The following is a 16,221-nucleotide window of genomic DNA, read 5'->3' on the forward strand; positions in this document are numbered from 1 at the left end:
CTGGTGTATGAATTCACCAGTCCCTTCCTCTTATTCCAGTTTGGGTTTTTTTTGTTTTAAAGTCTTTATTGACTTTGTTACAATATTGCTTTATTGACTTTGTTACAATATTGTCTTGTATTGACTCTGTTACAATATTGCTTTGTTACAACATTGTTTTTTGTTTTGGCTTTTTGGCTGGAGGCATGTGGGATCCTAGCTCCCCAACCAGGGATGGAACCCACACCCCTTGCATTGGAAGACAAAGTCTTAACCACTGGACCGCCAGGGAAGTACCCCCAGTTTGTTTTCTCTCTTATTTTAACCTGAAGAATAACACAACTCTGGAATGTGAAGTCAAGAGGCCCTTAATTTAAGATGGTGAAGGATGAGTGATAACTTACATGAGAAAAGAATCCAAAAAAGAATGCATATATGTATATGTATAACTGAATCACTTCGCTGTACACCTGAAACTAATACAACACTGTAAATCAACTATACTCCAATAAAATTAAAATATTATTTAAAAACAGAAAAAGGATGGTGAAGGATGATTGAAAACAAACTTATGGTTACCAAAGGGGAAATATCTGGGGCGGGGGAGAGGGGAAGGAGGGATAGATCAGGAGCTTGGGATTAACATACAGACAATACTATATATTTTTTTAATAAATTTATTTATTTTATTTATTTTTGGCTGCGTTGGGTCTTCGTTGCTGCAAGCGGGCTGTCTCTAGTTGTGGTGAGCGGGGGCTACTCTTCGTTGCGGTGCGCGTGCTTCTCATTGTGGTGGCTTCTCTTGTTGCAGAGCACAAGCTCTAGGCGCGCGGGCTTCAGTAGTTGTGGCACACGGGCTCGGTAGTTGTGGCTCGCAGGCTCTAGAGCGCAGGCTCGGTAGTGGCGGTGCACGGGCTTAGCTGCTCCACAGCATGTGGGATCTTCCTGGACCAGGGATCGAACCTGTGTCCCCCGCCTTGGCAGGCGGATTCTTAACAACTGCACCACCAGGGAAGTCCCCACATTACTATATGTAAGGTAGGTAACCAACAAGGACTTAATGTACAGCACAGGGAACTCTACTCAATATTCTGTGATAACCTATATGAGAAAAGAATGTGAAAAAGAATGAATATATGTATACGTATAACTGAATCACTTTGCTGTACACTTGAAACTAACACAACAGTGTAAATCAACTGTACTCCGATAAAAGAAAAGAAAAGATGGTGAAGGGTGAGATGGATAACAAGGATCATGTTTATAACAAAGAGAGTTGTATCCATCCTGGGCTATTGCCATTAAGGGCCTTTGCCCTCCTAAGCTCTCTGTTTTAAATGGCAGAAGACTCCTCTAGTGTTATTACAGACTCCTAGAGTGGGCCCTGTGATACCTCCACATGATTACTCTTTTCTTTTCCTAGAATTTTCTAGGCACACCCCACCAGGTTATGCCCACACACTGATCACCAAAATTATGCTTTGCAACTGCCCTTGCTAGTGCCTCAACCATACCAACATGCCTTGTGGGACTCTGACAGGAGGTGACACCTGTCAATGTTCCTGCCGAAGTCTTCAGATCCTCTCAAGGTTGGGCCCAGGTGTGACAGAAGGATGGAAATGGTGACAGTCTTGTATGGTTAGCAGCAAGTACCATGATATTTGAGTCAGAACTGTTGAATGGAACTGGAGAATCTCCCAGGCCTTCTATCCTTCACCGTCTGGAGTCTGGAGAGGAAAGTGTCTGTTGCAGCATTACTGGGCACTTCGCATGGAGCAAAGAGGAGCACAGACAGGAGGGGTGCTGCTCAGCTGGCAATAAGCCAGCCAGTGCCACTCCCCAGCTCCCCAGCCACTTGAAAAGCTAAGGGAAGAAGAGCTCTGTCCAGAGCTGAAGGAGGCCAAGAGGCCTGACTTACAGTTCATCAGTCTTTCTCCCTCCCTCTGGCTGCCATTGGCACTAACTAAAGCTGAAATTTTAGCCACCCGCTCTGTGGGTTGCACACTCCCCCTCCCGTCACTGACCCCAGGCCTGGGCCTGAGCCCAGAGCGTGTGCCGGGAGCAGGGGTGGGGAGGGGGGTGTTGGCCTTGCTGACAAAATCCATTTGGAATTTCTCAAGGTTGTGGTTTGGGGCTTAAGTTTGCCACAGAGTGTGTCTGACGAAAGAAGAGAGAATGCTAGAAAGAGAAAGGGAGCCAAAGAGAGCACAGAGGAAGGAAATAGGGGAAAACTGAAATATTCCTGCTGTGATTTCATTGGACCTTCTCCTCCCTCTTCCTGAGTGTGAGAAATTCCCATTCTGGATATTCCTTATCATTATTCTCTCTCATATCCTGTGTGTATTCTAGCTGCATCCCTCTCTCCCCAACTATCCCATATATACGTTAGGCTCAGTCAGTGCCTAAAGCCTACCTCCATCAAATTTCCAAATCAAGAATTCTCAGTGCACAAGCAGAAATTCAGGACATAAAGTTTTGCCATAAACTACTGCCCTAAACCAACACCCCTTGTGGTTCTTGCTACCCTGATGCTACCGTCATTTCACCTGATTTTGAGGGTAATTTGGGTAGCAGATATAGCTATTGCCTAGAGGAGCGAAAAGGACTATTTCTACATCCCCTAGCCAAGGAGATGACCTGATAGAGTCAGCATCTTGGACCTCCATAAATATTCAGTTATTTGTAAAGTTCTAAATTTGTGATGCAGATTCCTTTTCTGAATTGAAAATAATTGTTTCTTTTCTTTTTTTTAATAAATTTATTTATTGTATATATATTTTTAAATTTTTGGCTGCGTTGGGTCTTCGTTGCTGTGCACGGGCTTTCTTTAGTTGCGGCGGTGAGCGTTGGGTCTTCGTTGTGGTGTGCGGGCTTCTCATCGTGGTGGCTTCTCTTTTTGCGGAGCGGAGCACAGGCTCTCGGCGCGCAGGCTTCAGTAGTTGTGGCACACAGGCTCAGTAGTTGTGGCTTGCGGGCTCTATAGCGCAGGCTCAGTAGCTGTGGCGCATGGGCTTAGTTGCTCCGCGGCACTGGGATCTTCCCGGACCAGGGATCGTCCCCTGCATTGGCAGGCGGATTCTCAACCACTGCGCCACCAGGTAAGCCCTAATTGTTTATTTTCAATGATACTGGGCTAGGAATAGAAAGAAATCAGGATTGAAATAAAAGAAATTCTGTTTTCTCTAGTTATGGTTATCTCCTAAAAGATAAAGGCATTGTTTTATTGAGATTAAATGCAGAAGAGCTCTGAATAAGGAAAGACAAACTACATAGGCAAATAATTCAGTGGGAGAGCATGCTGGTTTTTCTGGTTTCCAAAGTAAAAAACTCCAATTTTGAGTGTAGGAATCCTTTATGTATGTTTCCCATTAGTCTTGCATCTATCTCCAAGTTCTTTGATTTGGAGCCAGAGAGAAAAGAACCTGCCCTTTTGGGTCCAGGTTCAATGTCGGGACATCTTCAGGACTTGAAAACCCCAGAAAGGAGGTGACCTCATGGTGTGTAGGGTAGGGGTCAAAACAAACCACAGCCAGAGGACCAAATCTGGTCCCGCAGTCCATTTCTGTGAATTAAGTTTTATTGGACATAGCCATGCCCATTTGTTTATGTATGGTCTACGGCTGCTTTTGAGTAATTATGACAGAGTTGAGTAGGTTCGACAAAGTCCAAAAGCCTAACGTATCTACCATCAAGCCCTTTACAGGGGAAAAAAAAAAAAGCCAACCCCTGTTTTAGGGCAGTGACCAAGGCAAAATTTGGAGTTGAGGCCCAGAGAACGTAAATAGGGCCTATGTTTACATCTCTAGTCCCTCACACCTAGAAGTCCCCCCGCCCCGCCCAGGTTTTTCCACACTAAAAGTCGCCAGGTCACCTGAAGACCATCTGAAATCCTTTGTGGAACCAGGCATGATATACAAAAAGTCACTGAGTGTGGGAGGGTAGGAGAAATCACCCGGCAAAGAATCCAGGACTGGGATCCCAAGTGTGGGTAGAAATATCACCATCTGTATTCACTGGTCCAGTAACTTAATTTATTTTTGTTACAAACAAGAACCAAGAACAAGTCTCGGTACAATAAATTATCCATTCCCACCCCCACTGCTGAAGAAAGAAGAAGAGGCTCAGAGAATCTTAGGTAAAATTCTTCCTTTGGAGGGTTCCCTTTATCATCTGAATTGGGGAGACAGCTTCCCTAAGGGCCTAGACAGACAACTTTCAGGGTTTTTGAGTGCCCTGTGCTCTGTCCCTTCCCTAAGAAAAACCTCTCTGCAACCATCTCCCATTACTCGCTAAGAGGGGGCCCAGGCTGCAGTAAAGGAGTTTGGGAACAAGCAAATAGGAGTGAGTGGTCTCCTGGATACAGGTCTTATGGCTCCACACAATGCCTAGGGCTATCCCTCAAAAGAAAAGAGTGGTCAAACTATAGGGACTCCCCAGCCAAAAGGAGTGTGAATGAGAGTTAAAGGGACCCCAGGTTGGGTAGAGGGGGGCACTACAGTTCATTTCATCTTAGTCCATTCAGATGTTCAAGGAGCAGAAGAGGGTGACAGCTCCCCCTCAAGGCCCTCCTACTGTGGGGGAGAAGGCCACACATCACAGACTCCACCTGACCCCTACCACCCCCAAAGCTGTTTCTAGGTAGATACTTTGAGCTTCCAGGGGCCAAGATTGACCCTGGACAGAAATCAGAGCAAAAGGCTGCAAGGGTGCCCCTCCCCTTCCCCAGCCCCTCAGTGAGGCTGACCCTCACTTACACACGTTGACCCATTCTGTGACCTTGCACTCATCGCATAGCACGTAGCAGCACCAGTGGAAGCGGCAATGACAGCGCTCAACTCGTGTCTGCCGGAGCACGTTGTGGCCGCGGCCACAGCACAGGCTGCCACAGCCATCCAGCAGGCGGCTGGTCTTGTTGCAGGCCCGGCCCCGCGTGCCTGGGGAGCCCACGGTGGGGTCTCGCTCACAGAAGTCAGGAGACTTCTCAAAGTAGACCAGTTCTCCTGAGAGGCGACGGGGACGAAGGCGGGGTTGGAAGGCTCCAGAGTTGCGGTTGTGAGTATCAATGAAGATGGCCCGGCCCAGCCGCTCCCTCAAGGCCGCCCCTACCACCCGGAACTCTGGGGCTGACCTCCAGCACGTCTTGAACTGGCAGCTGCCTGATGTGCCATGGCACTTGCATTTCCGCTTCAGGTTTTCAGTTACCACCTAGAGCATCAGCAGGGAAGAGGTGAAAGGGGAGGGCAGCAAATGGACAGAGCACAGAGGCACAGGAGAGGGGAGGGAACAGAGGGCACAGAGGGACAAATAGAGGGAAGAATGACAAGGAAATATCAGAAGAGAAAGGGCACTTCGAGGCTGGCTAATAGCCCAACTCCCTCATTTTATGGTTGCAGAACTGAAGCCGGAGCAGAGTGTAATTTGCGCATCTTCAATAACTAGCTGGCAACGGGACTCAGCTCCAGTTGTCCTGACTTCCAGTCCAGTGCTCTTTCCAGAGTGAGCACTGCTAAACCAGGGAGTCTAGCACCCCTAAATTCTGTAGGGAAGACAGCTATAATAATAGCTACCATGTAATGAGCACCTGCCAAGGACTAGGCACTATTCTGGGTGCTCTATTTGCTAGCTCAGTCTTAATGACACTGTAAGGTAGGTATCATTAGACTCTTTTTACAGACGCAAAACTGAGGTTAGTGACTTGCTCTGCTCCAGGCCACCCAGCTGGTGAGTGACAATCACCCACCACATCCTCTTACTATGCTGTGCCTCCCAAGATCTAGCCAGGCCTCGAAAGCTAGGGAGACGGAGGGCAAGTTGCACACACATACCTGACGCCCCACCCTGTTGTTGTGGATTCGCATTCGTGCCTGGATGTCCCGGGGAGCTTCCCTGGAGTCCAAGAAATCCCGAGAGAACTTCTCTCCAAAGTCCATGTCATGGTTACAGCCACCCCATTCCCATGTGTCCTGGGGGCCAGGGCTGGGGCCTGAGCCAGGGCCCGGGCTGGGCAGCGAGTGGGGAAAACTCTTGCCCCGGGACAGTGCCTGCAGCTGCAGCAGTTTGGCCCTCAGCCGATCCTGCTCGCCACTGCCCTTCCAGCCGCAGCTGCAGCTCACCAGCTTGCCCAGGCTGCAGGCCGTGGCTACCGCATGCATGACCCCAGCAGCCAGCATGGAGAAGGAAAAAGCGCTCTCTCGGAAACCTGGGGATGAAAAGGTTATGACGGTAGGGGTAAGTCTGACAGGCAGCTGACAGTAAGGAGGGCAACGGAAATAAACAGCCACACTCCAATTCCAGAAACTCCTGACTCCTGATCCTGCCTTTTACCAGCTGAGTAATTTGGGAGCAAGTCACACGGGAAGTAAGGGAACCGAGAGAGCACAGAGCCTCAGTTTCCTCATCTTTAAAGGGAGAGGATGGTTTGAGATCATCCCTGAGGCCCATTCTTGCTCTGTAAGTCTGGGATTTTCAGTTATGGATGAAAGAGCTAGCCTAAAGGGAAAGACCCCTGGGGTTGAGAGATGACTAAGAGAGAGTCCCTGAGGTCTTTGAAGATGTGTTCACTCAGTTCTACATCTGAAAGCCTTAGAAATTCCCCAGCCCTGCAGGTGGGGTGGAAGCAGAGTCCTTTGGTTTTGTGTGTGTGTGTGTGTGTGTGTGTGTGTGTGTGTGTGTAATTCAAGGTTATTTTAATCAGTCTTTTAACCAACCTGCCCTCCACCACTCCAACATCCCCAAAGTATGGGAGCTGTGGGGCTGTCCTTCCTCTTTCCAGCTTCTAGTTTTATATTTGCCCATTAAGACTAGTCTTTATGTTTATCCTAACCTGCTATTACTCTATAAAACACTGGGAGAGGGAGAGAGGTGTGGGTGATTCTCCCTAAGGCCCTCTTAAAATGTTGACTTCTTTGTTATGTTTTGGGGGTCACAGAGGCTCAGGATGACAAGCCTTTCCCAGGCTTAGATAGACATGCTTCTCATTTAGGCATCAAAGCCTTCGCCTACACCAGGCCCTGTGGAAATGGAGGGGGTCCCTCACTTCCTTCTAGGCAGGGGCTCTCTGGAGCCCTGAGTGGATGAGAGATAGCACCTCTCTAGGGGCCAGGCCTCTCCCACCCCAGGATGCAGGGCTCCTGGCCCAGCCTCCTGATCCTCCAACCCCAGCCCTCCAGGGGGGAAGCTGTTTGCACAAGTCTTGGGAATTCCCCTGAAGATGGCAGCTGCCTATTAACCCTGTGGTCCCCAAAGTATTGCCCCCACCCTTGGGCTGGGCCTGAGAAAGATGTTTACTCCTCTAGGGAGTAAACTCCGGCATGGCCTGGCAAGAGACAGGGCTGCCTCTCAGACCAGGGCCCCCAGACCAGGCCCCGCAGTGACCTGTTCTCCGCCCCTCTAGCCGCTCCTCACCTGCTCAGGTGAGAGCCACCTGGGGCCCTCACAGCACAGAGGAGGGGGATGCTCCCCGGCTTCAAAGCCATCAGGGTCTTTGTTCCCACCTTCTGCTCCTGGGAACCCCAGTAATTAGGGGAGTAGGTTTAACCCTTAAACGGTTGAGGGCGTCACCCCACCCCCGCTGAGGCTCTGGGGACACCAGCCTGGGCTTGTCCCATGGAGAGGGAGGGACAGAAAACTGGGGGAGGGGAAGAAGGGGGGCATTTGAAGTTTCCAGGGCTGGGGGCATCTCTTGCTCACAGGTGCAGCCCAGATCAGACGGGCGGAGGCAGGAAAGGGGCGGGGGCGCCTAGGGTAGGGGAGCAGGGACCCAGCTGCCTTGCCGGCAGTGCGCAGGTGGAAGTCAGAAGCTCGGGGCCCCAGACGGGTGGCCAGACCCTACTCCGCGCGCGGCTCCGGGGGGAATTCCCGGAGAGGCCCCTCCCGGAGTCGTGAACTCGTCCCTTCCCGCCTCCGCTCGCCTCGGCCTGCCCCCCGCCCCCCAGCCCCGGCGGCGGCACAGACCCGCCCCGCCAGGCTCACCGCGCTTGAGGATGGCGCTGTGGTGCGGCAGGCGGCCGCCGCCCTCGAGCGCCGAGCAGTTCCAGCGCTGGTCACGCAGCTGGTGCTGACACTCGTGGACCGCGATGTGCAGGCCCTGAAGCGCGGACGCCGTCACGTCGGGGCTGCGCAGGCACAGGCCTAACTGCCGTTTGCTCAGGCCCGACAGCGTCAAGCATACGGTGTTGGCGGTCAGCGGCGGCTCGCCGGGCAGCTTCAGACCCAGAATCTCATTGCTTAGGGCCCTGGGAACCGAGAAGGCATTTGAGGGTCAGTGGTCCAGGCCTCGCGCCCCCTCTGACTCCTCCCGCCCCGCCTCTAGCCCAGGGCTTTCTCTCGTGGGCTGGGTGACAGGGGAACTGCTCACCGACTGCACAAAGCCAGGAACAGGAGACCCGCGAGGCCCGAGGGCGGAGGCCGCGGCCGCGGCTTCTCCCGCATGTCGAATCCCGGGCCCGAAGGCCCTGGTGGGCAGATCGGTCAGGTCCTGCGGGACAGGGAGACTTAAGGATGGCTCCGGAATAGGGTGGCTCGCCTAGGCAACCAAAGGATGCTCAGCTTCGGGCACCTAACTCACCAGTGCCACCCCACCGACCGTTCTCACCCCCCTCAAACAAAACAATAAAGATCACGCCTTGATTCCCAGAGTACCTGGGCCCTGGAGGAAGAGTCCCCGCCTAGAAGCTGGGACTTATGCTAGTGCTCTGGAGCCGATCTAGCCAGACACAATGCCTGGCACACAGACACACTCGCGTGCAAACAGAGGTATAGACCCACAAACAGCTCTCCACTACCTTGCCCACCGCTGCCTTTTCAAGGGCCCCAAGACTGGCTTCCCCTGCCCAACACAGCTTCACCCTCTCACTGGGCTGCTGGGCAGGACCGAGAGGGGGTTCCCCACCACCCCCAGCTGGCAGGGTGGGGGTGGGGGGCTGTCGCCTCCAGGCGCCGTCTAAGGCCAGCAGCTTCTCTGAAAAGGGTGGAGAAATGGGGTCCCCATCCCACTCTGCCCGCTTCGGCCCCAGTAGGGAGCGAGGGGAGGCTCCAGGTGCGGCCAAGTCAGGGAAGGGACTTTGGTTCCCTCCTGAAAGGGACCGTGGCGCAAGCTGAGACCTCTTCCTCATCTGCCACCTTTCCTAACTACATGTTCCCCTCCTCCTAGCATCGCCCCTCTGGTCCCCACCAGGTCCCCAGTCTCAGTCCCCACCCCTTTGCTCTCGTTCATTGCCCTCCAAATCTGGGGCCACTCCTTTATTTGCGGTGTCTTTATTTCTGGCGATATCCCTGGCTCTCTCCGCATCTCTGTGCCCCCGTGGGCGGATGCGTGTCCGTCTGTCTGACTGCCACTGTGCCCGTCTCGTCCCCGTGTGCGAGCCCCTGCCCTCCCTGCTCTCCCGGTCCCGATTACCTCCAGCTGCTCTCGTGCGGAGTCCGCCACCGGCGCGGTTGGGTAGCCTGGGCTCGGGCTGTTCAAACCGTGGGGAGACTGCGTCGGGCTCTGCCCCCTCGGCAGAGCCGCATTCTTCCAGGGCAGGGCCACTCCTCTTCGCCGCTTCCCCAGCGCCGCCGCGGCCGCCGGGAGGAAGGGAGGGAGGAAGGGAGGGAGTGATCGAGAAAGCTAGCAGGCGGGCGAGCAAAGAACTGGGGGCTCTGGCTCTACTCGCACCGAGCTCACCGGCGGCTCTGCCGCGGCTGACAGAGCTGCGGCCCCTCCCCGAGCCCGGGGCATCCCCACCCCACTCCTCGCACCCCCCGCCATGACCCGGGGAGCCCAGCCGCTCCCCCTCCTCCCAGCGCACACACACACCCTCTCCCCCGACGCCTGGGTTCAGGCTTGGCCCCGCTGAAGGGGGAGGTGGGCCAGAGTTCCGCTCACCTGCTCTGGGACCGCCCAGGCTGCAAGAAGGGTGCAGTGACCCAGTCTAGGGAGCCAGGACCCTGGTCCCAAGTGGTCATTTCTCTTTGCCTCAGTTTCCCACTGATAGCTGGATGGCTGCAAGGTGCCCTTGAGAAGATGAAGATGGAGCTGAGATCGAGCTTTTGTCGCTGGACAGTCTTGGGTAGAGCCCTCAGAGAGAGCACAGTGCAGGGCAATCGGAGCCAGCAGGAGCAGCTCCCTTCTGGGTGGCTTGGCTTCCGCCCACCTCCGAGCCCTACGCCTGCCCCTTGGGAGGGGTCAGCTCTGGCCTCAGAGTTTGGCTTTAGCAGCGGCTCGGGTAGCTCCAGAGATCTTCAGCCTGCCCCAATGCTTCCCCTTGGCTTACAGACATCCTTGCCAGCAGAGGTCTCCTGCCCTTCCTAGGATCCCGGGTCTGCACTCCGCGTGGCCCATATTCCTGCTCCAGACTCTCAGACTTGCTTCACGTGGGAGGAGGAGGGCCTCGGGATCCCAAGCTGAGCCCGGCCCAAGGACAGCCAGGGAAAGAGCCTGATCCTGGGTTGCACATACGGAGGCAAACCACCTTAGGGAGCCCCAGTGGCAGCGAAGGGGTTAGGCGCCGCTGCGCTCCTGCCTGACTCACCCTCCCAGCTCTAACCACTGTGGGCTATTTTTGCCAGAGAGGGGCCCCAGGCTTCCCAGCCGCCCCCCGCCCCTGCCAGACCGCAGCCCAAGGCACCGCTGGCCCCGCGCGCCCAAGGCTGGCACGTTGACTCAGAGACAGGCCCCCCGGGGAAGCAGAGCCACGGGGCTGAAACCCACAGCCCCAGTCATCGCTTCCTTGGTACTGGCCATGGAGCTCTGCTGGGCAGCCAGCCTCCAGTCTGTGTGGCTGCAGGTCCTGCCCCGTGCTGCAGGGGGCATTGCTGCCTAGGGGGGCGAAGCTGTCTGAGGGAGATTAATGACTTTCATCTGTTGGGAAATGTATTAATCACCTTTATGTGCCAGGCCTCAGGCAGGCTAGGGAGGTGAAAGCGCCATGGTCCTGACACTGGACAGCTGTGACCACAGAGGGTTGCCTGCTTCTCTCTGCTGTCCTACCTCGGGGGGAGAGGGGAGTATAGGAGAAGGAGCCCTAGAGCTCTTGCCCCTCTTTCCTGTTTAGGGGCCAAGAACCAAACCGTGTGTGTGGCTTTTGAGGCCACCAGAATCTGCACCCTGACTCAGTAGCTTTTGTCCTTACACCTGGATTCGGTGATCCTCACCAGTGTCCTTGTCCTTCTCCCTGGATGTCAGCCTGGAAGTTTACCTAGGGCCCTGGAGGGGGGGGACGAGGTTTCCTATGCCCCTCTTCTCCCACAGGGGGACCTCTTGGACACTCGTATTTCTCCATGTGTCTCCAGATCTCTCTCAGGTTTCAGACTGTTCCTTCTTATTCTACCCTTGTTGGGCTGCAGTATAGCCAGGTGCCAAGGAAGGGCCAGGGTCAGAACTACTGCCACAGATTACAACTTCTTAGTGACCCCAGGGCTCCCCAAGCTGGCCTATCCCAAGTCCAAGGACCCATACTCCTGTTCCCTCTCCCTGCAGAAGCCCAGCTCTGGGACATGAGGCCACAGGCAGGCAGACTGGGTGGCCTGAGCTGGCCCCCAGTGCCCTTGGCCCGACCGGCTGGCCTGAGCACTGACCCGCAGGCGGCTGGAGGGTGGTGTGGCAGGCGGGGCCTGGAGAGGGCTGCGGGTACACACCCATTGCCTAATACCCCAAGCACGCGGCCAGCTCCAGGAAAGGAGAGGGGCGGGAACCAGAGGGACCTTGACAAGGGTTGGGGCCATGACAGCAGGGGGAAAGTGAGGGACTGTCATTGCTTCAGGGAGGGAAATGGGAGCAAGCTGGTCCCCCTTGCCCTCAATGGGAAGGGTAGGGGGCTGCCTTCCCATCATGGGGATGGACGCATCGAGAGCAATCTGAGAAGAACACTGGGGCCCTATGGGGCGGGGGTCAAAGAAAAGAGAGATTGGGGGATCGAGCAACTGAGGCGTCGGCTAAAGTTGAGTACAGTCTCAAAAGCCTCCTCCTCTTCCTCCCCCTCCTCCCCCCACCCCGTGTTTGCCTTGGCCCAGGGTCCCGTGTGACTCATCTATTGCTGAGCCGCTGATAGGGGCGGCCAGGCCCGGGGAACCCAAATTATAGGCCCTGGAGGGATGGATGCGCCCGCGGCGGCGGTGAGCTCAGCTGCGCTGCCCACCCTCCGCCTCTCACGCCTTCTGCTGCAGCACCGTAGGCCACCACCCGGAGGCACCAGAGGTTCCGCAGCCCGACTACGCTGGACTCCCGAGAACCCCTCCCACCCCCACCCAACATATCTGTGAGATTACCCTCGACAGAACTTTGCCCCCTTCTCTACCAGAGACTGATGCCTTCCCAGCCCAAGGAGATAGTGCCACCTGCTGGTGCTTCAAAGGAAGGTAGGCTCCTCTGCCAATAACTCTCAGCCCTGGCCCCCTGCTTCCTCCCCACACCCCATCTAGGTAAAGCCTCTCTCCCCTCTGACATATCTCTCTCATTTCTATTTCAAGGGGGGCGGTGGCTTGCTACTAATTTTCTACTTTAAGCCTTTAAAGTTATCCATGGTCAAAAGTGATACAAAGAAAAATAAAGCAGGGTAAAGGAGATAGGTAGTGGAATTAACATTTTATAAAGGGGGAGGAAAAGGGAAGCAACAAATTAATGGAGATAGCTGAGGAAGGGCATTCCAGAAGACAGAAAAGCAGGTGCAAAGATCTTGGGACAGACACTTACTTGGTACGTTCAAGGAATTAGCAAGGAGGCCGGTGTGGCTGGAGGGAGGAACCCACAGGGGAGAGAGTGGTAGGCAATGAAGTTAGAGGACAAGGAAGGAGCAAGGTATAGAGCCTTGTAGGCAAAATAAAGATTTTGCCTTTTCCTTTGAGTGAGATAGGCAATCACTGGAAAATTCTGAGCAGAGAATGAAACGATCTTACTTTGTTTTAGAAAGAATGGCTCTGTGGAAAATAGACTATGGGGCCAAGGACTGGGGCAGGGAGAGCTGTTAGGAGGCTATTGCAATAGTACAGGAGAGAGATATGATGGTGGCTCTGACCAGTGTTGTAGAAGTGGAATGGTAAGAATGGATCAGATTCTACATATATTTTGAAGACAGAAGGGCAAGACCTTTTTCTTTTCTTTTTTTTACTGATTTGACACACATTATAAGAAAACAGATGAGTCAAGGATGGCTCTAAGATTCTTGTCCTGAGCGACTGAAAGGATGGAGTTGCGATTTACTGGGATGGGGATGACTGAAAAAAGAGCAGGTGCAAGGGAAGAACTGGGAGTTCAGTTTTGGACATTGTACATGTTGAGGTGTTTATCCAAGTGTTAGATATGCAAGTCCAGAGTTCAGGGCCAGAGATAAAAGTAGGGAGCATGAGACTGGATAGCTCACCAAAGGAGTGAGTGTAGACTGAGAAGAAGCTCCAGATTGAACTGGGGTGCAGTTCAATTAGTTATGTAGAAATTGGGTACAAAGGTGGAACCAGATAAAGAGACTGAGAAGGTGAGCAGCCAGGGAGGTAGGAACAGTGTTCCAGAAATCAAGAGAGAATATTTCAAGGAGGAAGTGATCAACTTTGTCTGCTATTCCTAAAAAGTTTGTTAGGATGAGAACTGAGATTTGACTGTAGAGCAAAAGGGAAGTCATGGTTGATTTTTATAAGGAAATGTAGTGGGTTAGAAGGTGTGATTAGGGTGGTGGAAAGACAGAATAAAGAAAAGAAACCGGCACTGGTGATTAAAGCAACGCTTTTGAGTTCTGCAGTAAAAGACAGCAGAGAGGGGCTTCCCTGGTGGCTCAGTGGTTAAGAATCTGCCTGCCAATGCAGGGGACACAGGTTCCAGCCCTGGTCCGGGAAGATCCCACATGCCGCGGAGCAACGAAGCCCGTGTGCCACAGCTACTGAGCCCACGTGCCACAACTACTGAAGCCCGTGCTCCGCAGCAAGAGAAGCCACCGCAATGAGAAGCCCGCGCACCACAATGAGGAGTAACCCCCGCTCTCCACAACTAGAGAAAGCCCTTGCCCGGCAATGAAGACCCAATGCAGCCAAAAATAAATTTATATATATATATATATATATATATATAAAGACAGCAGAGAAATGGGGCAACGTTGGGTGGTAATGTGAAGTCAAACAAAGTTCTGGGGTTTTTTAGATGGGAGACATTACAGCATATTTGTATGCTGATGGGTATGATCCAGTAGCTAGGTAAACTGATGACGCAGGAAAGAAAGAAAGGACGATTGATAGAGCGACGATTTGATCTAAATAGGAATTTGGGCCAGGTCATACAGAGTGTGACCAGACCTAGAGCCCTCCCACTCTTCCCCACTATTCCTGGTGGGTGGAATGGTGGAACAAAGGATACTGAATCCTTCTTTCCTCTCTTCCCACCTCTGCTTGTCACCAGTGGCCACAGACAGGACTGCCCTGTCTTCGAGCCCAGCTCCCTCCTCCATGAGGTTTTATCAACCCACCAAGCCCAAAGATGTGACCCAGGCCCCAGTGGGGAGAAACTCCTAAAGGACAAAGGACAAGCTGCCCATGGTACACTGTCTATTTACTTGAGCCATCTGTGCTGGGTGGCCTCTGCAGAGGCCACTGGCTTTTAGACCTGTGGAAGATGCTGGGCCAGTACACCTTGTCCCTCAGGGTCAAATCCTTGGAGGGGACAAGCATGCTGGACTGGGCAAAGGGCCTGGAAAATACATTTCCCTCAAAAATAACCTCCATCAGGCTTCATTTGTGTTAATATGCATCTCTTTTAAAATGCAAGTGCCCCAGGAAGATTCATTAAACTTATCAAGCATTTATTTCTTAGCGTGATTTCCCTGCATTGGAGGGGAGGCCTGATCATTTCTGGGACTTGGAACAATTTAGGATCAGGCCTGGGTATATTGCTCAGTCAAAAAGCAACCGAAAGGCAGAGGAGAGGGAAAAGAGAGGATCAAAAAGGGAGGCAATCAGCTCGGTGCTTTGTGACCACCTAGAGTTGTGGGGTAGGGAGGGTGGGAGGGAGACGCAAGAGGGAGGAGATATGGGGATATATGTATACGTATAGCTGATTCACTTTGTTATACAGCAGAAACTAACACAACACTGTAAAGCAATTATACTCCAATAAAGATGTTAAAAAAAAAAAGGGAGCGACTGCCCTGATGGTCCAGTGGTTAAGACTCCACGCTCCATATGCAGGGGCCCAGGTTTGATCCCTAGTCAGGGAACTAGATCCCGCAACTAAGACCTGGTGCAGCCAAACAAAAATAATTTTTTTTTAATAAAAAAGGAGAGGCAGGAAGATCCTAAAGACCATTTTTCTTTATCTGCCAATTTCAGGAAGAGCTCCCAGCCTGCTATTGCCACACAGTCACGAGCAGCCAGTAAGGTGGGAAGAGCAAGGGCTTTGAGTCAAAACAGTCTGGGTTTTAACCTGGCTCTACCGTTTATTCCCTCGTTAGCTGTGTGGCCCTTGGCTAACTGCCCAATGTAGTTTTTCCTCGGTAAAATGGAGAGACAGGAGAGACCTAAAGGAGGAGATCCTCCGTCTTCCAGGGGCCATCTGTGTGTGGTGGTGGGGCATGATAACCAGGCTGGCAGTGCCCCCTATGCCCCATATAGGGAACAGCTGCCACTTCTTCGATAGGAGGCAGAGGTGGCCTTGAGGCTGAGATGGAGTCCTAGGAGGAGGGACTCCCAGGACTCGTAGAGATGGTCGCAGGTGCTCTAGGTATCCTGGCACGGTGAGAGTGAAGAGAGCCGGAGTTTGGGGGGAGAAGACAGAAACCTGGCAGAAAAATTCAGAAAGAAGCAGAAACTTGGAGACACAAGTTCCCTCTTCTGGGCTCAGTTTAGCCAGGAGCCCTTCTCTTCCCAGCCCCTCCATGTACACCCCTGACATCTGCTCCACTGTCCTTCCTTTCTGAGCCTAGTCCTTAGAGACACTGCCACTCATCCATCTTGATACCACCTTGGTTACAGGCATAGTCGCCCCTCCCCCAGTGACATGCACAGGCTGACACATGCCACAGGGTGACACACTATAGGATGACATGAGGTACGCCGGGTGAGAGTGACACACCTATGCATATTTAATCTCCCACTCAACCGCCCACCTCCGCACACAGTTCCAGACACTCTTTGTTCCTCGGCCAACCTTCTGGGTCTCTCCTGACGTAGCTGCCACCTCCTTCCCGACACCTAGGAGATGATGCACTGCCCCAGGTGGTGACAAGACGACTAGATGACCCTTTCTGACCTGAGCTAAGTTCCAAGATTCCTGGGAAAGGCTCCTCA

General features: G+C 53.1%; 1 protein-coding gene across 1 annotated transcript; it reads right to left on the minus strand.

The window, feature by feature from the left end:
- Positions 1-3,994: 3,994 nt before the first annotated feature.
- On the minus strand, positions 3,995-10,096 carry WNT10B (Wnt family member 10B). The gene is made up of 6 exons (XM_029204488.1): positions 9,845-10,096; positions 9,377-9,490; positions 8,336-8,455; positions 7,951-8,213; positions 5,805-6,178; positions 3,995-5,184 (listed from the first exon to the last, which is right to left on the minus strand). Exons 3-6 carry the CDS (start codon positions 8,407-8,409, stop codon positions 4,726-4,728), a joined length of 1,170 nt encoding a protein of 389 aa, XP_029060321.1. The 5' UTR covers positions 8,410-8,455; positions 9,377-9,490; positions 9,845-10,096; the 3' UTR covers positions 3,995-4,725.
- Between the last annotated feature and the right edge of the window lie 6,125 nt (positions 10,097-16,221).

This window comes from Monodon monoceros, unplaced genomic scaffold (assembly GCF_005190385.1).
Source record: "Monodon monoceros isolate NGI ecotype Baffin Bay Population unplaced genomic scaffold, NGI_Narwhal_1 Super_Scaffold_6, whole genome shotgun sequence".
In the NCBI taxonomy this organism is placed as follows: domain Eukaryota; kingdom Metazoa; phylum Chordata; class Mammalia; order Artiodactyla; family Monodontidae; genus Monodon; species Monodon monoceros.